This window comes from Symphalangus syndactylus, chromosome 1 (genome assembly GCF_028878055.3).
Source record: "Symphalangus syndactylus isolate Jambi chromosome 1, NHGRI_mSymSyn1-v2.1_pri, whole genome shotgun sequence".
NCBI lineage: Eukaryota > Metazoa > Chordata > Mammalia > Primates > Hylobatidae > Symphalangus > Symphalangus syndactylus.
The window spans coordinates 149,963,942-149,989,377 of record NC_072423.2 but is presented as its reverse complement, the minus strand read 5'-3'; the positions used below and the strand labels follow the sequence as shown (position 1 = coordinate 149,989,377).

General features: G+C 42.0%; 1 protein-coding gene and 1 long non-coding RNA gene across 2 annotated transcripts in view; one reads left to right on the top strand and one right to left on the bottom strand.

Moving 5' to 3' along the window:
• XKR6 (XK related 6) overlaps window positions 1–23,671 on the bottom strand; it is a 303,197-nt gene extending 279,526 nt beyond the window's left edge. Inside the window, exon 1 of the mRNA XM_055288418.2 lies at window positions 22,424–23,671. Within this exon, the coding sequence (XP_055144393.1) occupies window positions 22,424–23,181 (758 nt within the window). The 5' untranslated portion in view covers window positions 23,182–23,671. The remainder of the gene's footprint in view (window positions 1–22,423) is intronic.
• LOC134731946 (uncharacterized) lies at window positions 841–7,172 on the top strand. The gene is made up of 2 exons (XR_010114675.1): window positions 841–1,686; window positions 7,113–7,172. It is a non-coding gene; the product is annotated as an uncharacterized lncRNA (long non-coding RNA).
• Window positions 23,672–25,436: the final 1,765 nt, after the last annotated feature.

Below are 25,436 nucleotides of genomic sequence, written 5' to 3'. Positions count from 1 at the left end.
CCTGGCAGCAAGATGCCCCTGCTAGCAGAGCAACAGAATCCAGCAGTGCCACTGACAACCACTTTCAGCGTGGCCAACACTAAGAGAAGGTGGGGAGGAGACAGCAAACATGCGTGCACCAGTGACAGGACACCAATTTCATCTCATCCAAACCTTGTGCTAGGGAGATAAGAGTGTCCACTCTAAAGATAAAGAAGCTAAGGATCTGCGAACTTGTTCCAAAGCCTGGGACCATGGCACTATGGAAATGGAGAAAAAGCACCAAGCGCCAGGTTGAAGTGATGGAAAACAAGGACACATCACACTTCTACAGGCTTTGGCATGCAAGTAGGTGCAACAGGCTGTGTAACCTCCCACAGCTACAAAGACTCTTTCCTGCTCTCCTATAGCAAAGCTGTAGATTTGCCAGTGTTATGACCTGCATTACGGTATATTTTCATAAACACAAAATGTCCTTATCTTAAGGGTTACCGATACTCAAACTTCAAGGAAACAAACTGGCTTCATTTTTTATTAGTCATACTGACACTGGATCAATTACAAAAGAGTTTCAAAACCCATTATGCTAAGAAAAGACCATGAGTGTTACGGGCTCAATTCTCCCTCCCAAAAAGATAGATGGAAGTCCTCACCCCCTCCCCAAAAAATTCAGAACATGACCGAATTTGGAAATAGGGTCACTGCAGATGTAATAACTTAAGGTGAGGTCATAATGGAATAGGCAAGGCCCTTAATCCAACATAACTGGTTTCCTTATATAAGGAGAGGAAAATTTGGACATACACGCAGAGGGAAAACACCAGTGACAGCAGAGGTAGATGCTGAGGTTAGACGGCTGCAAGCCAGGAACCACAAGGGTTGACTGCCACCCCAGAAGCTAGGAAAGGGCCTGGAAGGGTCCTGCTCAGGGTATCAGGGGAGCACTGCCCTGCTCACACCTTGACTGCAGACTTCTAGCCTCAGGCTCTGAGAGACTACTTTTCTGTTGTTTAACGCCACCCAGTTCCTGCGATTAACTACTTTGTGATGGTAGTCCCAGGAGAAAACTCACACAGTGAGCTAATGTCCTGCTCCACCTGAGCCCCTTTCTGAGATGCAAAGCCTGAAGTCTGAAGTCCTTCTCCACTGCAACCAAAAAAACGGATCCCATCACGCCTGGTTTACTAACAAGAGGCAGGAGATTGCTGCAGCACAGAAAGCAGAGTGCAGGGCCTAGTGACCGGGTGGGAGCCAGGCCTTCCAAACTCCAGGCAGAAGAGGCAAGAAACCATACCATGGAGAAACAGCTTATCTTAATGAAAACTACTAAGGGTAAAATAACTGAAAACTGGCTGCAAATATGCATTCCGGTCAAACTAGTCATTTTGCACTCTCAATAACAAATCTGTCTACTCTAGACAATCAGCTCCGGATGGACCTGTAGCAACCTCAAGGATCAATAATAGTAAGAAACTTTAAGAACTACAAATGGGCCAAAAAACATAAGGTATTAAAAATGAATTATCTCATTACTCTTACGTGACTTCGGTCATCAAGCAGCTATGGAAGAACACCAACTGAATTCCAACCAGAAAGAACTTTTTGTACATGCACATCAAGGTTCAAAATAAAGGATACCAAATGTCCTAACCATGGAGAAATCACTAATAAAACCACACCAAATTTTTAAGTCCAAACATCTGACAGGTAAATATATATATGTATGTATATATATATACGCGCACACACAAATATATACACACACACACAAATATATATATATACACAGATATACATATATATATATATACACACACAGATATACATATATATATATATACATATATATATATGTATGTACACCAGGGGCATGGAGGAAAGCTTGGATCAAACGGAAAATTTCTGATTTTACATATGGTAGGTAACGTTGGCTCTATATACAACTCACAAAAGCAATGACAAAGCACTTAGCTGCTAAAATATCAAGTGAACTCTTCTTCCCTTTTTTCTCTTTCTTAGGGACAGGGTCTCACTCAGGCACCGAGGTTGGAGGGTAAAGTGCAGTGGCACAATCACAGCTCACTGCAGTCTCGGTCTCCCAAGCTCAAATAATCTTTCTGCCTCAGCCTCCCGAGTAGCTAGGACTACAGGCATTACAGGCATACACCACCACACCTAGCTAATTTTCATTTTTTTTTTTTTTTTTTTTTTTCTGGAGAGCTAGGGTCTCCCATGTTCCCAGGCTGGTCTCGAACTCTCAGCCTCTAGCAATCCTCCTGCATCACCCTCCCAAACTGCTGGTATTACAAGTGTGAGTCATCGCACCCTGCCCTCTTCTTTCAATTCATTTTCTGATTGGTTTTGGTTCTGTCTGAGCACTAAAGAAGTATAGTCACCCAAAAAGAACAAGCATCTAGCTAGAAGACCCACTGCAAGGCGGACAGCTGTCATACACGTAACTTCCTTTAGGTAACTGTTAACTGACAATTTTCTAGTGGGTGATACTAGACTTTAGCCACCATACATAAAAGATGGATTAAAATAAACCTCTACATACTTTCAGTCCACCTAACATTTCAAAGGCAAGAGATGTTAAAACCACTATCTGAGCCACCAGTCCCTGGGGAACGGCACAAGCAAACCCTCCAGGTTGGCTGAGGCTATTCTCAAGGTACTATCAGAATTAAATACTTCCCTGATATGCATGTGTATGTGTGCACATGTACATTTCTTTATAGGTACATAATATAGCCTTGTTTCTCCTCCCTCAAAATACTAGTGTTTCAGTCCCACCCTTCATCGGAAGCCCAACTCAGGTTTCCTCAGGGGACTCACCACTTTTCAATGTCCTCACCAACCATCATTCAGATGCTCTTGGTCCGACTGCCTGGTGTCAACACTGCAGGACTTTCATGCTGTGTTTGTTCATCCAGAAAGATAATGCTCTCCACTATATACAAAGTACTTTGCAGGAAACAAAGATTAATCAATACACAGCCTACCTTAAAGGAGTTTACCAAGGGACAAAACAGATTATAAAGATTTTTTACAAAGTAGCCAGGCACACTGGCTCATGCCAGTAATCTCAGCACTTTGGGAGGCCGAGGTAGGGGAATTGCTCAAGCCCAGGAGTTCAAGACCAGCCTGGGCAACGCAGCGAGACCCCATCTACACAAAAAAAAAAAAAATACAAAAATTAGCCAGGTGTGGTGGCCTGCACCTGTAGTCCCAGCTTCTCGGGAGGCTAAGGCAGGGGGAGCACACCAGCCCAGGAATTCAAGGCTGCAGTGCATTATGATCGTGTTATTGCACTACAGCCTGAGCAACTGAGCAAGACCTTGTCTCTAAAACATAAAAATAATAAAATGCTGTAACAATTCATTATGAAAGTCAGGGCTAAAACACAATACAGTAATGACATACAGGGTTAGAAGTCTTCTGGACCCACAAGCCTTCATACTTTTCATTTAAAAGTTTGGGATGTATTCTATGAATGAAGAGCAACCAAAAAAGGTCTTTGACCTGAGAGTAACAACTGCACTAAGACTTGTTGGTAATGTTGTTTGGAAAGGATGAGAAATGGTTGGTTAATGTCCATCATGGTGAGCGGATTTTAAAGGGTTGTTGTATAAACAATTTATACTCAATATTTTCTTCATCAACTGAAGAGTGGTGAACATTTTTCAGTCAAAAGCTTACATATGTATGATATTTCATAATGAAATTTTTTCTTAAAAACTTAAACATTTTTAGATTTCTTTGGTGCTAGACAATGTTTTGACTTTTAGACAGACTGTATTTCAGATGACAGGCTTGCCTAATTTTATTCTTGAATATGGATAGCCTTTTTAAACAAGCATATATCAACCTATAACTAGATTACAAAGTGACTATAGTTTTCTCCCGGTTCCACTGACAATGAGAACAATTATTTAATAGGCACGTATTTGTAACTTGCTTTAACATTGTTAGACCTTTATTTGGAGAATTTATTAATATTTTGAACACATAAGCAAGGTTTGTTTTGTATATTTATACATGTGGAAAGAGGAATAGATAAGGTATATAAAGGAGGAAAATTTGGCGAGGAAGAACCTCATCAACGCCAAGTCAAATCTTCAACACTGTGGGCCAGGTAGAAAAAGCTGTTAATATCTAACATTCAGTACGTACTTACTATATGCATCAAGCACTATTCTGAGACTTGGCATGTATTAATTCTTAACTCAAAACAACCCTATGACATAGTATCTTCTTCCACAAATCTGTTCCTGATTTTTTTTTTTTCTTGTAGACAGGGTCTGGCTCTGTTGCCCAGGCTGGAGTGCAGTGGCGAGATCTCAACTCCCGGCAACCTCCGCCTTCCAGGCTCAAGCCACACTCCCATCTCAGTCTCAGTCTCACCATGTTGCCTAGGCTGGTCTTGAACTCCCAGACTCAAGCGATCCACCTACTTCCCAAAGTGCTGGGATTACAGGCATGAGCCACCATGACCAGTTTGTTCCTAATCTTTCTAACCAAAATAAACACTATTTACAGTATAGGGTTTTAGAGTAAATACCTTGCCCAAGTTCACTGGTCCATGGCAGGGGTAGGGACTTGGGCTCCAAAAGGGAGGACCAGGTTGTTGACCTAGCTATAAGGTGGTGGTGAGCCCCATGACCACAGGTGACGTCGTAGGATGGGGAATTTGAAAGAGCACTCTTCTGACTTAAAATACCACACAGGTCCTTTATTGGAATAATTTCAGCCTTAATGAGACTGGGGTTGTCTTTTTAAACCCTGTCATTACAGGCATCACTGTGGCGCATTAACACCAGGACTAACTTTTTACCTGGTTATGGTCACACTGTGCTGTAGAAGTGCAAGTAATCAGTTTTAAAGCATTTTTAGGTAACATCTGAGACTGGTCCTCAGCTGGTCAGTGTGGCCTGGACACTGATAAGAGGCATACCTTGAGCACAGATGGGTCGGCTGTGTGGATATATTAGCAGTGGTTTTGTTTTTTAAGTTGGGCAACAGTCCTAAGTGACGAAGAGAAAAAGATTTTGTTTGTTCGTTCATTTGTGTGTTTCAAGTTGTAGTAGAGCTAGGAAGAAATAAAAACGAGTATTTGTAAAAATTTTTTTAATTGTGGCAAAGTATATACAACAAAATTTACCATCTTAGCCATTTTCAAGTGTACAGTTCAGTGGCATTAAATACATTCACAATGCATTATCAGTCATTTCTGCAACTTTTTATCTTGTAAAACTGGAACTCTGTGCCATATTAACAATAACTCCACATCTCCCCTCGCCCCAGCCCCTGGTAGCCCCCTTTCTACTCTCTTTCTCTATGAAATTGACTCCCCTAGGGCCCTTTTGTAAGCGGAATCACATAGTGTTTGTCCTTTTGTGGTGGCCTTATTTCACTTTGCAGAATGTCCTCCAAGTTCATCCATATTGCAGCATGTGTCAGAATTGCCTTTTTTTTTTTTTTTTTTGAGGCTGAAATATTCCTCTGTACGCGTCTTGTATCCATTTTGTTTATTCACTCATGTGTTGATGAAGGCTTAGGGTGCTTCCGCTTTTGGTTACTGTGAATAGTGCTGTTATGAACGTGGCTGTACAAATATCTCCTTGAGACCCTCCTTTCTTTTGGATATATACCCAGAATTGAAATCGCTGGATCATGTGGTAATTCCATGTTTAATTTTTTGAGGAATCACTATATTGCTTTCCACAGCAGCTGCCCAATTCCACATTCCTATCACCAGTGCACAAGGGTTCCAATTTCTCCACATATCTGCTACCACTTGTTATCTTGTGTAGCTCATTGCAGCCTCAAAGTCGCGGGCTCAAGTGATTCTCTTCCTTAGCCTCTCAAGTAGATGGGACTACAGGCATGTGCCACCACACCTGGCTAGTTTTTTTTTTTAACTTTTTGAAGACACAGGGTCCCACCACGCCGGGCTCAAGCTGGTCTTGAACTCCTGGCCTCAAGTGATCCTCCCACCTCAGCATCCCAAAGTGCTGGGATTACAGGTATGAGCCAGCACACCTAGCTTATTTTCTGGATTTTTAAAAATTATTTAAGATTACATCTGTGCTAGTGAAAATAAACTACAATGTGAGGTTAACCAATTCATTTTTTATTTGATCTTGAAAAGAGGTCCTAAGATCTGTGTTGATTAATATTACTACTATAAGGCACCTAAGTACAGTTTTTGGAAAGTCGGCTCAAGTGGGCTCATGAAGTGGAAAGGCTCAGGAATAAGAGTTTAAACACAGCATAAGGGTTGTAACATTTGTAGTAGTATGAACTTTTGGAAGCAATGTACATAATAGTGTTTATCTGGGGCATGCTCAGACACGTTTATACAATGCCAACAAGTCAGGACTGTCTGTATTCTGGGCAATAATATCCCCTGGCTACAACAGATGATCCCAGTGTAAGGGCAAGACTGAGCCGGCACCAGATAATATAAGCAAATATAATGAAAAGTGTTAAAACTCTATTAATAAGATCAGCTAGACAAAAAAATTCTCTCATACATAGTGTATATTTGACCTCCACCACCATACAGTCTGTTAAAGGTTTCAGAGTATAGTTTTATTCTAATTATAATTTGCAGTTTAATCTCTCAAGTACAATAGTCTGAGAAGATAATAATTACTTATTAGCCACACAGGTCACAGATTTAGGCTTTTTAAGGAGAAACAAGAGCCCTCAGGCAGACCCCTGGGGTACAGTCTCAACTGGTGGAGATACTATGGAAAGGAACTTTTAAATTATTAAATAGCCTCTAAATAAATACATATTATATATATATACACACACACACACACACACACTTCTATTACATTTATTAATAACCTAATTTTTAAAAGCCCATTAAGAATGACAGAAAATGTAACCTAACACATGGAACTAACTGAACAGGTATTTTAAGACAGCTGACTGTTAGAAACTTCAATGCTAGAATGGTAGATTTCTGTTTTTTAAATATTTTATGGTTTTCTGTAAGAACTTACAAAAACATACTGACCTGTTTCGATGAAAACATTTCTGGTTTGGTTTTACATTTAAGTCATATTTAGATATTTAACACCTTTATAAGGAATTTTTATAATTTTTTTTCATTTTTGTAGATACGGGAATTCACCATGTTGTCCATGCTGGTCTCAAACTCCTGGGCTCACGCAATCAACCCGCCTCAGCCTCCCGAAGTGCTGGGAATACAGGCATGAGCCGCCATGCACAGTCTCAATAAGGAAATTTTAGATCATCTGAATCCATCCCCAGGGGTTACTAACACACAAACCAAATATAATTCTGTATATTTTAGTATACAGCACGTCCTCAAATAGCATCGTTTCATTGCCTGTCATTTAGTTACACAGTTGATAAGAAAAATCCATTCCCAACCCGGGCCACTGTCTGGTGGGTTTTCTCCGGGTACTCGGGTTTCCTCCCAGACAAAGCTGGGCTCATTAGGTTTATTAATGCATTCACCTGGTCCCAGTCTAAGGACACGGGTGGAGGTGTGAGTGTGCCCTGTGATGGGATGGCACTGTCCAGGGCTGATGCCCGCCTTGTGCCCTGAGCTCCTAGGATAGGCTCTGACCACCTGTGACCAGGTGGAATAAGTGGGTAAGAATTATCTCACGTTGTATTAATCTTTCTTAAATATAGGTATGGCTCACATTTATTTCAATGTTTAATGCCAGAAGTGTTTTGGTCTTTACTTAAAAGTTTGGTGGTGTTTTTGTGAACAGAAATATGCCACAGAAACTTAATCTTGTTTGTATCAATAAGCTTATGGGAAAACTGGCTTCCATGTAAGTAGTTCCACTTAAAATTGCAGTTTCTAAGAACTCATTGATGACGCTGAAGATTTACTGTATAGGGTTTTAGAGTAAATTTCTAAATGTAGGTAAATTTTGCACATTTTTTAGGTATCTATATGGTGCTCTATATATTCAACAGATGAGAACAAGTAGTCACTTTTGGGGATAGTTTCCTGGGAGATGGTACCCAACAAAGTCTCCAACGATGGGACATGATTTTGTAAGAGTACATAAGCTGTGCTCACAAACCAAGATCCAAGCTTTCCTCAACCAGATGAACTTTTCCTTAAGACCCGAAACGTTGATGAGTCTGGGGCACAGGGCTACAATACTTTTCACTGAGTCCATGAAGGCCATTTTTACATGAAATCTCATCTAAAGAAAAATTATTTAAAACTCCAGTTGTATAGTTTCAAGATAGTTTAGTGTTTTAGTATGACTCACTCTTCATTAAACCTCACAAATATTTTTAAAAGCTAATTTAAAAAGTTACCTGTTTGAGCTGATCAATGGAAACAGGGCTCAGCCTATTTCTGTACGACCCTCAGACTAAGAATGCTTTTTATATTTTTTGAGGGGAATGTGCATCAGAGGCCTTCTGTGGCTACGCATCTTAAAATACTTCTTTACAGAGAAAGCCTGCCAACTCCCGAATCAAAACAGAAATCAAAGTTTTAAAGGGAAATTGTCTCTTGTACTCTGCAATCAGTAGCATGTTTTTTATATATACACACACATAGACACATTCATGCCCCCATCCCCATCGCACTTTAATCTGGAAGGTACCTGATCTACACAGAATTCTTTGAGTCTCTATCCACCAAAATGCAGGCTCCCTCTCCTGCGATGTGAAGGTGTTGCCCAGCCACCCTTGATCTAGGTATGGGCCACGGCTAGTTCTTCACAATGGCATGTGAGTAGAACTGATGTGTTTCACTTCACTTCAAACCAGGGCTTTGAGAGACAGAGAGAGAGAGAGAGCCTTGCTCTGTTATCCAGGCTGCAGTGGCACAATCACAGCCCCCTGCAGCCTCAACCTCCTGGGCTCAAGTAGTCTTCCCATCTCAGCCTCCCAACTAGCTGGGAACCACAGGTGTGCCACACCACATCCAGCTAATCTATTTTTAATTTTCGTAGAGACAGGGTCTGCCTACATTGCCCAGGTTGGTCTCAAACTACTGGGCTCAAGTGATCCTCCCACCTTGGCCTTCCAAAGTGATGAGATTACAGGCATGAGACACCACACCTGGCCCAAGCTAGAGTTTTTAAGAAACAGTTATGCTTTCTCTATAGTTTCTTTCCTTTCTCTGACTGCATGCTGAGGTGTTGAGCCCTGAGGATGTCAAAGCCACGACCAGCCATTCCACTCCACGATAAACAATACTGTTCTATTGTGTTCAGTCACTGACATTTTTGTTATTAGAGCTATTGAGAAAACAGGCTGTAATAATCACTAACATACGCATTGTGGATTTACTGCCTCTCATATCTAACTAACTTCTACTTAATTTGGAAGTTCTCCCAATCACCCTTCAAAAAGAAAGAGAAAAAAACCATGAAAACAGATTGTTTAGACTGCAGAAAGCAGTCTGTTTATTCTACCCATCAGTCTTTTCCTTGACAACTGGCTACTGTTGCTCTTTTTTTGTTTACTGTCGCTCAGATGATTTATTTAAAACCTCACTATAAGCACATTTCAAATGAACCAAAATGTAAAACCACTCCTGCTTCATGTGTGTTGTTCAAATGCCGATGAGGCATTGAGAAATTATAGCATCCCACCCTATAGCTAGGTTTCAGAGGAAGAATGTAAAAGCGGACAAAAATAGCTCCACTTCAGTTCTTTATTGTAGACAAGGGCCAACAAAGCATAAGAAAGGTAAGAAATGTCACTTAACCTTGAAACACCATAGCATATCTCCCAAACAAGAACTTCCCAAAGCAACTAAAACTTGACATTCTCAATAGCTGCATCTTGACACCATCGCTGATACAAAAACATGTCAGAACTGCTGCAACACATGTCTCTGGGACATGGATTCCTTCCCACATGACTGGCAAAATGGGAATGACAACAGTACCATGCAGAAGAAATGTTGGTTCATGAGCGATTCTTCCCAGTATGTTAACGTTTTGAAGCTATTGAGGGCCAAGATTTTTTCACAAATAATGAGAAAGACTTAGAAAAAAAAAAAACAAAAAAGAAAACAACCCTACAAAAAATCAATCATATCAAAGCACCTTCCTTTTGTGCAAGCAGTGGGCATGTGGGTAGCTGGTTTAGTCACCTCAGTATCTGCTGGGCTCTCCATCACCCAATGATGGTGTGGGGGCACATGAAGGCTACACTTTGAAGCAGAGCTTTAATTCTGGCGAAACTGGCCTCCAGAATAAACTAACACCTCCAGAAATGAATCTACATAACCCAGGATAAACATGTCCCAGGATAAAATAAGGCCTACAATCATCTGGGTATAATGAGGAGTGCAAGTGTTAAGGAACAGTTAAGCCTCCCTGTATTTTTACCTCAACTGTCATTGCTTTTGTTAAAGTTCCACTTACAAAGTTACATAGTTTTAAGTAGTCTGGCCTTAATCCTATTTTTTTTACAGCCCTGTTATTTTTAGTGTATGATTTTGCAGAATGAGAGGTTTTTCAGGAATGTGTGTATCACATTACAGTAGATATGAGCCCATCGCTAATTGAGATAGTGAGTTAAAATGCCAAGCAATAAGCAAGAAGATACACTCCAACCTCATCAGGCTCCATCCAAAATCAGGTAACATGCCTGACACATATCACATTTAATCATAAAGGCCTGCTAGGGTACACATCAACCCTTTCCCACATTACATCTCAGAAACTACCTAAAAATTAGTATGCAGTTCCTATCAAATAGTGGATGCCCCAAACACAGTCTAAAAATGCTACAAACACATTCAAATTCTGTTTTTCCAAACTCATCATGTGATTGTCTCTAACTTCAGCTTTGTTTTGACAACTTTTGTTTCATCTGCAAACTGAGTAATGAGTCCTTTATTGTAGTTCCTCTTCCCTTCCAACCCACAGCCATATATACCATCACCCTCTAGGCCCAACCGAAACCACTCGATTGCTTAAACTTTGAACACAGAATTCCTTTTTGGAAGACATCAACTTTTCCTTCAGAGTTTTCTTCAGCTTTGAAGGCAAAGTGGCATCTTTTAAATGTACAGTGTAGGGTGGTTTATAACTCTTCAGCTGACTACTCAAAAGCTGTCTTCCTTATGACCAAACAAAATGACAGATTTGGAGTTCTACTCATTTTGATGTGGAATCACTAATGAGCAGGGCATCTAACCCTCCCTGCCCTGTGCAAGTCCACAGACCCCAGGCCCCACTTCTGCCAGCCCAGCCTCTCCTAGGATTTCTGGTCCTGAGCTTCTCCGTTACAAGGTTCTCAGATTTTCTCACCATTCCCATGTACATTTATAGGTGGAGTGCAAAGGGAAGGTATTTGAGTGTGCATAGACGCAGGGATGCTTGCTGACGTGCCGCATTAATATCTTACCAGCAAACACCATCCAACTCAACCTTGTCCTCTCCCCTGGCTGTTCTCCCCATGAATCTATCAAGCAAAATGTACGTAGGTCATTTTTCTTCTCTGCTCCCTTCTTTCCTGTCTCTAATGACACTCGATATCTATTAGGTCACGTCTCCTCTTTCATTCACCAGTTTCTTTTTAGGAATCTCATCCTTGGCACTGATTACAGCAAATATAACATTTCTGAAAATTTGAGACACAAAATTCACTAGATTGAAATATCAATTTCCAAGCATAATAAAATGCCTCTAACCTGGCACTTCTGAGCACCAATGGGGATCATCTGTGTTCATAATAATGACCTTGAAATATTTCAAACTTCCAAAGAAGGAAGCTTTTGGATCAAAGGAATCCTCAATTATATGTCATAATTTTAATGTTAAATATCTTTCCTGCATTCTAAATCCAGGCATAGTGTATGGCGAAAGAGCAACTCTTTGGTTAATACAGACTTTTTGCCAAGCCACTCCGGCTAAAAGGTCCATTCAGATTGTTTAAATACTGGTAATCCATTAGAATCACGTACGGACCTGCTTTTATCCATTCCGCCCCTCTAAATCTAAGATGCCTAGCGCTAAAAAGTTTACCAAAAACAAAAAACAAATTCCCAAGTGATTCTAACATATACTCCTTCTCCTTGATAACTAACTCGTAGATATTGGTAGAAATCAGCCTGTACAACTATGCTTCTCATCCCTGTCTGTGTACTGCTTAGGGAACTTTCTGAAAACCTAGATTTTTTAAATATATAGATTCTTGGGCTCATCCCAGATGTCTTGGATTACAGTTTCTTAAGATAGATCTCAAATATCTGGCTCCTCAAGTGATTCTGATGCACAGCCAAGGTTTGAAAAATCTGCTTTGGACGGGTGCAGTGGCTCATGCCTGTAATCCCAGCACTTTGGGAGGCCGAGGACGGCAGATCACCTGAGATCAGCAGCCTGACCAACATGGTGAAACCCCGTCTCTACTAAAAGTACAAAAATTAACCGGGTATGGTGGCTCATGCCTGCAATCCCAGCTACTTGCGAGGCTGAGGCAGAAGAATCCCTTGAACCCAGGAGGCAGAGGTTGCCATGAGCCGAGATCACGCCATTGCATTCCAGACTGGGCAACAAGAGCGAAACTGTCCTCCCCCCCCAAAAAAAAAAAAAAAAAAAAAAGAAAGAAAAGAAAAGAAAACAGCTTTTTTTATAACCTTGGGATACAACTGCTGTTCTCAACGTTTCCAACAGGTCAACAGAAAACCAACATATTTGAGGGCAGTATTTACATGGGACCTGTGGGGTATGCCAAACCTACATATTCCTTTCTGTAATGTGGAAGTCACGGGGTTGTAAGGTGCATCTACCCTGAGAAAGAGAACGGAGTGAGGTACTGAAAACTATGTCCTAAGACACAGATCTAGAGGTATTAATATTACTCAGCTGTTTGATTCATAAGCAGTTACAATCAAGTACAAGAGTTACAAGCCTACCCTAAGCTCTGCAGAGTTTAACATTAATACATTAGACTAGACATCAGAGGTCTCAAAGCACCTCAGCTTATATACCAAGAGGCCCCAGGGGTTGAAGAATATCATTCCTCCATCTTCAATAAGCCAGACAACAACATCCCAGAGGTAAGGCAAACTAATTCTGTCCTGCCCACAGCTCGGTGAGCTCTGGCTTCAAAACCTTCCTCCACCAGTGCCATAGGTTACTTAATCACTTTAAGCGCACTTCTTCATCTGTAAAATGGGCACAAAATGCTTGTGAAAATTAAGTGAGACAATATATACATATATATAAACAGAACGTTCAATATAGTTTCCTTTCCTCCTTAGTAATTTCTCTATGCCTCCTCCAGTCTCCTTTAATTTTTGTCATACATTCTAACACGCTAGCAGGCCTCAGCTCAAGTTTACTGCAAGTATCACACATGTCCTCTCCAACAACTAAACTAGGACATAGGGGGCCTTAGGAGGCACTTTATTTATCTTAGTTTCTCTAAAATGAACACGAAGCTTAAACTCATTAACTGTTTACTGGCAACCCATTCAACAGACCTGAAACTCAGCTCCTAGTTCTATTAATAGGATAGCAGTGGCTATCAAACCTTAAAGGTTAGAATTACCAGGGAGCCTGTTTAAAACACATATCCCCACCACCAACAACTACTTAATAATTGATTCCAGCAAGGATTCTCAACAGATGCTAAAACCATAACGTAAAGGGTATTTAGGAAAAAAGACACTGACACTTTGCTAACATACAAACCCACAAGTTACCTACCGATTGCAAAGGGAAAAACTACCTTTACATAAAGAAATCTGGCAGTCGCAACCTTAACCAAGGGATAAAACTTAGCATCACTGATAGTGGGACAAAACAGGTATGGGGCGCCTACTGATATGATGCCAACATGAAGAAAGCAGTACTTCTGACAAAAATTTGTGCCTAATTCAGCCCCTAGATGCAACTTCAAGTTTACTAGAAATACAGAGTGCAAACGACACCAGCAAGAAACACTCAGGCAACGCAAAATATGAGCAGACAACAGAACTGGACTGGATCATGAGGAAAAAAAAAAAAAGAGAGGGACTATTCTAAAGAAACAGCAATGTAATTCATAAATTTTTTTAAGTCCCTGTTTGGAGGGGAGAAAAAACCCACAAGCAAACTTGCTGGGGACAACAACTAGGCAAATCTGAGTACAAAGCAGCTACTAGATGATTTTACAGAATTAAGGATAATTATGGAAATACTCTTAATTTTCTTAGGTGCAATAATGATATTGTAGCTTTGTAGAATTACTCTAAACATTTCATATTTGAGTTGAACCATTTAGAGGTGCACCATCAGGATAGGATGTGTATTAAATACACACACATACAGATAAATATATCTATATTAATAACTGGCCAGGCACACCGACTAACGCTTATAATCCTTGGGAGGACAAGGCAGGAGGACTGATCGAGGCCAAAAGTTCAAAACCAGCCTGGGCAATATAGCAAGACCCCATCACTACAAAAAAAAATTTTTTTTTTTTTTTTTTTTTGTGAGATGGAGTCTTGCTCTGTCACTGAGGCTGCAGTGCAGTGGCACGATCTGGGCTCAGGGCAACCTTTGCCTCCCGGGTTCAAGTGATTCTGCTGCCTCAGCCTCCTGAGTAGCTGGGACTACAGGCGCGTGCCACCACACCCAGCTAATTTTTGTATTTTTAATAGAGACACCATGTTAGCCAGGATGGTCTCGATCTCCTGATCTCGTGATCCATCCACCTCAGCCTCCCAAAGTGCTGGGATTACAGACGTGAGCCACAGCGTCTGGCCTACAAAAATCTTTTTAAACGAGCAAGGCGTGGTGGCACACGCCTTAAGCCCCAGCTACTCAGGAGGCAGAGGCAAGGGAACTGTTTGAGCCTAGAAGTTCAAGGCTGCAGGGAGCTATGCTCACGCCACTGCAATTCAGCCTGGGAAACAGAGTGAGAACCTGTTTCTTAAAAAAAAAAAAAAAAAAATTACTGAAGCCAAGTGAATGGTAACAGGTGTTCATTATACTGCTCTATTTCCCGCATGCTTAAAAGCTTCAATAATAAAAATTGAGCAAAAATACACACTCCCTGGCCCAACTCCCTGAGGCCCTGATCCTGAAGTCTGTAGTAAGGCCTGGAATCCACATGTTAATGGCCCCCTGGGCTCTCCTAACACAGGAGTCTCTGCCACACTTGAAGAAACACAGCTGAAGTGAGAAAGTTAGGCACCTGCCCTCTGGAGGGGCCTGAGTTGTGGACTGCCCTGCCTGCTCAACTTTACTGGCAAGCCTCCCAAGCCATGGGTTTGGTGTCTTCCTCAAATCTGCTGCCTTTCCTCATTTGTCCTGTGTATTTAAGACGGAAAGAAAAGGAAGCATCATGGTCATATGAATGTTTTAGCTCACCCACCCATGAGTGAAAGCACGTGGCCAGGACAAACCGCAATTATCAACCCTACCTTTCCTCCAAGAGGGTTGTGAAGAAAACAGTATGTAGCTCTCTGTGAAATGAATATGCTAATTTCTTCCTAGAAATGAATGATGAGCACAGTCCATGCTCTAAATCAGTGACCAAGATAAAACGGAAATTGCTTCCTCATTCAAACTAAGAAGACAAAAACACTCCATTGAAAACAAAAATTATTTTTTACACCACTTGTTTAATATTTCAAGGTAAAAGAGATCAATGACAAGAAATTTTTTGTTAGCAATCTGTATACCATAGGGTGCTGCAGTATGTTTTGAGCTATATTAAAATAATACAATATACCAAGATCTACCCACATTAGAAATACAGAAATGAAAAATCTAATGTTGAATTTTATGTAGAACTATATTAATGTCACTGTAACAATATCCACTGAATTCTTTAAGCAAATTCTATCTTTCCTAAAAATTCGACTAGTGCCAAAAGAGAACTTATACCTTAATCTAAACAAACAAAAAAATTCACTTAACAGAATTATTTCCTAAAAGAGCTCAAGTAACATGATGGTATCACTAAAAAGATTTTTTTTTTACAAACACTAACTTTTCAAAGTTAAAGAACTCTCAAACAACAAATTACGGTACGTAATTTTAAGGTTCTGACCCCCCCCCCCCACAAAAGAAATTAACCTTGGTAAACAATTCAGAAAAACCTCCAAAATACATGACTTAAACAGACATGCATATATTGCTTTAGCCTAATCTACCACTAAAAATTTAAAACAGATTACAAAAAAAGACTACTGAAAAATATAGTTTAATTTTAGCTGAAATCGCAAATTCACAAAATTAGCTGATAAAGTCAGCACAAGTTTGTCAGTAGGTTTAGGCTGCCATAAATTTTAACATTAACTAATGAGATCTCCAAAATGTCCCTATAGGTAGGTGACTCAAAATGAGAATTTGTTTAATAAGTCAAAACAATCCATGGCAGGGCTTAGAACTCTACTCCGAATCAGCACCTAGGAGACATATACACTTGCTTTAAAAATAGTTTAACGGATCAAACCAGAATCTGAAATTCCCTCTTTAAAGCTATTTTCAAAGCACAAATACCTGTAGCATAATGAACTTTTTTACATTGAAGGGACATTAAAGATTAATCCATTTAACTCCTTGTTGGATAAATATGAGGAAACTGAGGCCAGTGGTTGTTTGTAACTTGCAGAGTGACAAACCTGACTTCTTAATTCCAACAGTCATTCCCTTCATACCAGGCTATGTCCTGTGCTTTTCTTAAATATCTCCAACAGTGGTAAGTAGTGGATTGTCTTTAGGCACTTAGTCAAAAGTCAATGAACTTGTTAAGTGAGGCTATATTTTCATAAATTTTTAAGTTTTACTTTTTAAGAGGCAAATAAGAAATCCAGAATTTCTGATGAGAAGAAACTAGATGAACAGCACATCATGGGGAGTAAACTAAAATTTTAACCACAAACTTATTTGCAGACAGCACGTTGTAAAGCAAATCATCCTGGGGTGAAAATGGCAACATCGGAGACAGTTACTTTTTGCACCCCACAGAATCTTTCCATCTCACAGAATCTTTCCAATATTCCAGAATCTATCCACTGCATAAGCCTGACTAGGCAACTGACCTTATGAATAAGTCTATAGTATCAAATGATGTTGAAGACAGAAATGAACAACTTGTTCATTTCTAGTAGGCACCTGCCTGCTAGATTTCAGGAGCGCCAGCCTTCTTACAATACAGATTTTGATACTTTGTTTCTGGATCCTTTTGGAAATACTACGCTGCATCACCAGTTGCAATTTCCCTCCAAAGCATGCCATTTTTTCATCCCCTTCCCTTGAAAATTTACCATAAATGTCAAGTTTTTAGGGCAACTGGATACTCAACTGCCAGTATCATTTGTTAAATACTTATTTTTCCATCCACTGATTAGTAATGCCACCTTTACTATGTACTAAATTCTCACAAACATATCAATATATGTACAGACTCTTTATTCTCCTTTGTGAACTATCTGCTTAATTTCTCTGCACATTGGTCTAATTATTGACATATTATAGCACATCCACTTCCTGACTGGGTAAGTCTCAACATTCTTCAAAGGTTTTTTGACTACTCAAACACATTTATACTTTTCTCAGATCAATTTTACCCAACTTTCTCCTCAGAAAAATCCCACTGAGTTTTTTTTTCTTTTTTTTTTTTGAGATAGAGTCTCGCTGTGTCACCCAGGCTGGAGGGCAGTGGCGTAAACTTCGCTCATTGCAAGCTCCACCTCCCGGGTTCACGCCATTCTCCTGCCTCGGCCTCCTGAGTAGCTGGGACTACAGGTGCCTGTCATCACGCCCGGCTAATTTTTTTTTGTATTTTTGAGTAGAGATGGGGTTTCACCGTGTTAGCCAGGATGGTCTCGATCTCCTGACCTCATGATCCCCACCCCCACCCCGCCTCGGCCTCCCACTGAGTTTCTTTTTAACCAGAATTCCATTAAGTTTATGGATAAAATGAAAAAAAAAAGCTATTTTTACAATGAGATTCCTACCCATTAATAAGCATATAAAGTACACTCTCTCTCTACCCACACACCCCACAAATACAAGCATACAATCTATTAATGTGCCTATAATAGTACCCTGGCCCCACACAAACGAATCTCCTCATTTGTAGGTATCTAAATATTGAATACTACCATTCTTAAACCACAAAATCTTAGCATTAGAGGGACATTACAGATCACTTATCCCAACACCACTCATAATCCCAGTTATGTTTCCTCAAGCCTATTTAATAGAATCATTTCAGAATTAAACAGAATTATTACACCTTTCACACGCAACATAAACATTATTTGTGCCCCATAAAAGGCAAAGAGAAGTGGGCTACATTTATTGAAGACTGCTTTGAATTTGCGAATTCTTTCAGAATGAGATCAAAAAAAAAAAAAAAAAAAAAAAACAGAAAACCTGGAGTACCATTACTGCATACCCTTGAGTAAGCCTGAGGTACTTTTAGACACTCATGCTTCCAAGGTAAAGTCGTTTTGTTATGGTATTATCCGGGGACCAAACTTAATGGTACCAGATCATTCCTTTCCCAATTCTGCCATCATATTTATTAAGAACACAAATCTAATATTCCTCTCCAAGTGGAATAAGCCTGAAATCCAGTTCTCAAGTGTGGGGCTCCCACGTGATCACCTGTGGGTCTTCTAAAACTATGACTTCTTGTGTCCTCCCCAGGGACTCTTCTTCAGCAGGTCCAGCAGTACCTCGGCCTTTCTATTTAAGGGCTGCAACAGATTATATTCTCGGCCAGAAGTAAGAACCACTATTCTAAAATAGTCAACATGAACAAAGACCCATAATAGACTAAGTATCCCTACACAGAGGAGCAGAGAGGAGGGCAGGGGAGTGATTAAAAAAAAAATAAAGCATCGTCACCAGCCCAGCAACATTCACTGCTGATTGTGCAGAGGGCTGCATATCCAAATTCCACCAGTCTCAAATCAGAAAACAACGCTAGAACAGAGCTGTAGACTGCCCAGCTGGATGGTGCCACTATAAAATGCAAAATGCCTTTTCCTTTTTACTCTCCTGAAAGCAACCCTCTACCACATCCCATCTCACAAGATAAAGAACCACTGACCATCCTCTTAAATATGGCAAGACGTATAAAGAAGTTAAGTAAATTCCTTTTACTCTGAAATAGAAGGGTGCAAACACACACATAAAACTACATTCATTAAATGGGAGATTAATGATGTGGCCATGACATTTTGGTCAAAGAACTGTTGCTTCTTGACTGAAGAGAACTGACAATGCACTAAGCAACCTCTAAAAGCAACACAAAAGCAGAGAAAGGACAACAGCTGAAGGGAAAACTTGCATACATCAATGCAACAGGCAAACTAAATCACATTGTTCCTAAAGCCAAACCCTCCAAGAAAACGCTCTCTCTATTAACAACACATTGTACAAAAGTGAAGCCCAACGTGACTCACGCTCCTGGAATAAGTGATTCACATGCCTGTTATCCCCATTAAAAGCACCTGAAAAATAAAGCACATCAAGCTGTACAGAGGCTGTTACATGTTTACTAATTAGTGGAAGTAAGGCATGCATGAAAAAGACCTTAATCACACACTAGTGTTCTGCAAAGCAGGTTCATGGGGCCACATCATTCTACAGAAAACCATTCTTCCATACTCCAATTTCAGCCCAGCCAAAAATATTTTCTTACATTCTGTAAAGTTATTTGATAAAAGACGTCAAGTATTTCCCATCTTGACAGGAATATCGAGGGAAAACTAAGTTTTGTTAAATAGGTGTTGTGCTTTGTCCAAGCTATAACCAAATAATTTTACATTAAAAAATGTAAAGAGACAAGTATTCATGGTTTAATGGAATCAGTTCTGACAATGTACAACTTCACTGACATCTTTTCTTAGAGATGCGGCCCAAACCAAATGATAGAAATACTAGATCTTAACCTTTATGTTACATGACCGTAAGAAATAGCAAAGTTTCCACAGCAAATATGTTTAAAGAAACAACTATAACCCCAAAAGATCTTCAATAAAAACAGAGATGATGTATGTTCACACACATTGACAAGCAATTGTTTGCCAAAAGATTAAAACAAGAATTCCTCTAAAGCTTTTACATATGAATGATTTCAACGCAAACAACACAGCTAGCAGGTATTAAAACAGGAGAACTTGTTCCTGTAGTATTTCAAGCAAAACCATCTAACTGGGAAAAAAATTTTTTTTAATAAAATCCTTCCTCAGTAAATACTGCTTTTGAAGTATAGCTATGTTAGAAGAAATAACTTACCAAAATCAGCATGTCTTTTAATAACTTAACTTTAGGAAATAGAGATATACTCTAATCTTGAAAAAAGATGTAAAAAAAACTAGACAGTAAAGTCACAGGCACTTTATATCACTGTAGATGAAAGTTAAGATCAGAAAAAAAAATACTACCCTACATACAACTACAAAAGCTAAACTGACATTTTAAACATACTTTTCAGTTTGTCCTAAAATCTGGACTTCCACTTTGCCCAGAAACAATTAACATTTAGGTGAACGGAGGTGGGATTTTATTCTATTCCAATTTCATTCTGTCTCGAAGCTTACTACTAGTAAGTGTCCAGGACAGATTCCATTAGAAACAGTTCTCTCAGGAATTTTAACCTGACACCAACATTTTTATTGCCCACACTTAGAAGGTTACCACATGGAGACAGTTGACTTCGGCTTGTTCAGCAGAAGCCTACCAGTACATGCTGCTAAATTCTACTGGTATGTTAAAATCTCTCTTCCCCATACTTTTTGTCCCTCCCCTGATTCATTCCTGGCATCTTAACAACCAGAAACCACCCCCCAGCCCCGCCCCCCCCCAAAAAATGTATCTCCAATACCAAATACACTACCTTTGATTCGATATGACTTTTTGAGTGTGTGGGTGTTTGGGAATTTAGATTTCAAATTTAAAACATATTTCAGAATTTTATTTGACCCCAAGCTATGCTTATAACAGCTAAAAGTTAATCAGCACTTTTCCTATTTTATTCTCTCACTTCTTATAAACTTATCAGCAGGAAACAAATTATCTGCAGACAAATGCAGCTAGAGAAAAAGCTGTTTAGTTCAGCCTAGAAAGGCCAGTAAACAACTCTGGGTGGTGCAGGGCCTACGGAACCACCCTCACTTCCCCTAGCCCGAATTTGCACGTAAACCCAGCAGGACAAAGTTCTTGCATCTACTCTCATGATTTGACTTAATTCAATCCCATGTTTTCTGAAACGTTTTTATTTAAATAAATTCCGAATAGAGATCTGGACAAACCATTAAAAACACAGCAGACTTTATTTCAGCTAACCTGGGTATACCTGTTACCTTAACTACTAAGTGCGTAAAATCTGCTACTAAGCTTGGAGTCAGGGCAGCTTAGGCAAAATGTCTTCTCACAGAAGCCATGCACTTGAAGAGCTTGTCCCCGTGTAATTTATCTTCAGTAAGATTTTTTTCTCTTGCAAATACTCTCACCTACAACTCACTGTTTCGAGAATACACACAACCTAATTTAAGTAAGAGGGCACAGATGTACCCAGGTGTGAATGGGTTCATTTCCTCAGTTTAGCCAGTGAGGCAGTCAGTGAAGGCCACGGCAGAAAGAACACCTGCAAGTGGTTTGTGAGGTACTAAACAGGCACACCGGAAATTTACAAAAGGAGAAAGGGCCGCAAAGCCAAGCTTGGGTCTTGTGTAAATATAAATCACTTACACACTGGCCTGGCTACCAAAAACATCGTTTCCCCAGAATAGGTATCCAGGTGGCTTTAATTGGTTTTCTGGAGGTGAGACTTAACACCAAACGCTCGCGCCCATCACATTTTATCCCATTTTTACCTGTCACTAAGAAAAGGACACGTCTAATCCAGCACACCAAAAAAAAAGTCTTTTTTCCTTCTGGGAGAGCAGCGGTTTGGAGTCATTCACAGGGGCTGGGAGTGCAGGAGGGGGAAGGGGCGTGGAATCCAGGAGTGCTCAGAGGCGGCAGCGAGGGTTTTTCCACAGGGCCCCACGCAGGCCACTGCAGAGGGAGAACGGGGGAAGAGGGGAGGATGTCTCACCTGGGAACAAACCCGAATGCAGCCGCTGGAGGAGGGAAGGCTCCCCCGGGCCGCGAGCTGGGGTGCAGCCCAGGGCGCCCGCAGCTGGTTACCTCGGGAGGCAGGGGAAAGGGGCGCCTGGGAACGGAGGTCTGCAGAGGGGACGGGGAGGGCGGGCTGGGGCAAGGGCCCCGCCGAGTGCGAAGCGGGGACGAGGACGGGCCAACGGCAGGTTTCGGCCTCCCTGGGCCAAAGGCGTGGCCAAGGATCCAGATCAAACGCTAGTTTTTTGGAGACGCCAGGGGCGGCGCGCGGCCGGTCCCTCCTTCGAGCCCCCCGCGCTGGGCCCGTCCGAGGAGCCGCCCCGCGAAGCACCGGTAGGGCGTAGGGGCCTCCGCAGTGCCGGCCCGCCCCCACCCCGCAGTGCTCTTACCTCCACACCTGCCCCATCTGCAGCAGGTGGATGACCGACTGCCAGATCCACACGGAGAGGCGGCACAGGCGCTGCGCCGCCGGCGTGGCGGAGACCCCCACGCCTGGGGCACCGCGCGCCGCGCCGTAGACGGCCCCCATCATGGGGGGGCCCCGGCTGGTGAGCCCCTCCACGGCGCCCAGCCCGCCGCCCGTGTAGTCCTGCACGAACCAGCGGAAGCTCAGGCTCTGCACCAGCAGCGACGGCACCAGCACGAAGAAGAGGGTCAGCCCGAAGTAGACGTAGTCCCCCTTGCGGTAGTAGTCGAGGGCCAGCCACAGGTCGGTGCCCACGTCCCCGAAGAACACCAGCAGCGCCAGCACAATCCACAGGCAGTCGAGCCACGGCCGCTCCACCTGCGGCGGCGGCGGCTCCGGCCGCGCGGCCGAGGGCGTCGGGGGTTGGCGGCCGGCGCCGGGGGCCGCGGGAGGCTGCAGCGGCTGGTCCCCCCCGTCGGCGGCGGCGCTGCGGCGCGGCTTCTTGCCCAGGAGGGCGCGCAGGCAGGCGGAGCGGCAGCCCCAGTAGCACGAGGAGGTGTTGCAGCAGTGGCAGATGTGCAGCGAGCTGCTCTCGCCGGGCTCGCTGCCGTCGCCGCCGCCGCCGCCGCCGCCTCCCCCGGGCTCCCCGTCCTCCTCGCCGCCGCTGCCCACCGCTTCGTCCAGGTTGTGCAGCTGAGCGAAGCCCACCCCCACGCCACCGCCATCGGATTTCGCCGCCATCTTGACTCTCTTCCCAGCTCCGGAGGTTGGGGGGGAGGGACGGCGGGGGGGGAAGAAGGCAGGGAACGGGGAGGGGGGGAAACGAATGGAGAGGAAGGGGGGCGGGGAGGAAGCGGGGGAGCAAACGAACGAGGGGGGAGTGGGCCAGGGAACCCCCTCCGCTTCCGGGTAGTTGGCGTCACTTCCGGGCGAGCCCCCCAATCGCACGGCGCCCGCAGCTCCCCAGCCCTACCCTCCCGGCCAAGATGGCCGCCCTCCTGTGCCTCAGCTGCTGGGCGGGGGACCGGGGGGTTCTCCCCGCCAGGGCTCCCCTTCCCCTCTTCCGTTGACCCCGAAACCCATCAGGTTGACCCCTCGGCGTTTCAGAATCCGGCTGGGCCGAGTGAGGCGGTCCAAAGTGATCCCTGGAGGGGGCAGTGCCAGACGTTTTGGGGTCCCCTTCCTCAGCGTCGCAGCTCACAGCTTTCCTCCTGGAGAAACGCCCCCTAACACCCTCCCGGCTGCTGGTGGAGGGGCGGGACCTTTGAGGGAAGGGGCGGAGCTAGTGCAAAGCAGGTGATTACGTGTCACTTCCGGGAGATGGGATGACCTCATTGTGTAGTTAGACAACCCCCCCCAATCAAAATGTCTATGTCTCACTTCTTTGGCTGCTTCTATTTTCTTTTAATTTTCTCTTATTCTCTTATTTTGAGGGTCTTTAAAAATTACATAAGTCAGTTAGATTTTCACAAGCAAGTTACTGATTCTCACTTCCATTTAGACACCTCTCCTCTTACCTCTGCTGACCTCCTGATTTTACTGTCACTGACAACTTTACCATGTTTTGTAATAAAGTTTCCATCATTCCCTTAAGAAAGCTTCAGGCAAAATTCAACTGGAAATCAGCCTGATTGGGTCTTAGGACATGTTGGAGCAAGGAATGAATGGGCATACTGTGACCTTGAATATGGTTTCTGCCCAATGGAAATATATTCTACCAACTTTTTAATATGCAATTTTTAAATTTTGTGATCTTAATTTGGAAAATGCAGAACTAGCTGGGCTTAACCTGTATCAATTATTTGTTCAGGTTATTTAAATGTGTAAGAAGTGCCTTTTCGAATTTTTTTGGTGCTAAGGCGCTGTGGGTAAACATTGCTTTAAATGAGGAAAAAATGTTATCAATGTGCTATATCATTAAAATAGGTGCAGGATACACTACTTAAACTTAACTAACAAATTACAAAAGTGAAACAGCACTGAATGGATTTGAATTACAATGATCTTCCAGTGAAAGTATTTTTGAAGCCAGATAGCCAAAACAGGGCAAGCTACATGGTTACAGTTGTTCCTGATCAGATGAAATGAACATTTTGAAGTTAAAAACAGAATGAGGGGGAAAAAAATCCCTGGATTTTCTCATCGACCTCCCTAGATTTTCGAACTATTTTTGTGATTCTGTCTACTTCTCCCTTCAATAAAGTCTTCTAATAATGCCAATAACTGTCTTTAGAATGTTAACAGTACAAATCAGGTAATATTTGTATGGCTGGAAGTTGTATGGAAGAAAGGTGCCTTTGACAACTTCAATAGTTACTTTGACACTATTGAATACTATGGCACCTATGAGTTTTGGGAGTGGCAGAGTAGATGGGGATACTACATTTTAGGACACAGCTTTTCATGAGTATATATGCCAGTGTGAAATCTCTGAAGACTTTAGAAGAAGTACCAATAGTGAATTTTTACTCCCATACATTGGGAAGAGGGGAGTGATTCCAAAATCAACTTTTAGAAACAAGCCATATAACTGTATCCATGTATTTCATGCTATGATTTAAGCGTCATACTCCCTATGGTATGTAAAACTCATACTCATATGTAAGCCTCATACTCCCTATGGTAGTAAAACTTAAGGCCAGCAGGTAAAGATTATTTCTGCATATAGATGGGATTCTGTTTCTTTGCTGAATTTGAGTGAATTAACACCTTACATGGCATAAATATAGAGTAGGATTGCCCAGGTATGAACCCCAGTTTCACTAAAATAGTAACATGAATAATGTGAGCAAGATTACCTCTTCAAATCTGTTTTCACCTTTATATAATGGAAATAACAACAGTGACTTTTCTGAAAAGTTGCTGGGCAGAGTAAAGGTGGTAATCCTTTCAAGGATCTCAATATGATACCTGATAGGCAGCTAAGCACTAGAGAGTAACTGCTATTATTATTACTGTTGTTATTATTATGTTTGTGCAATACCAACATGTATCTA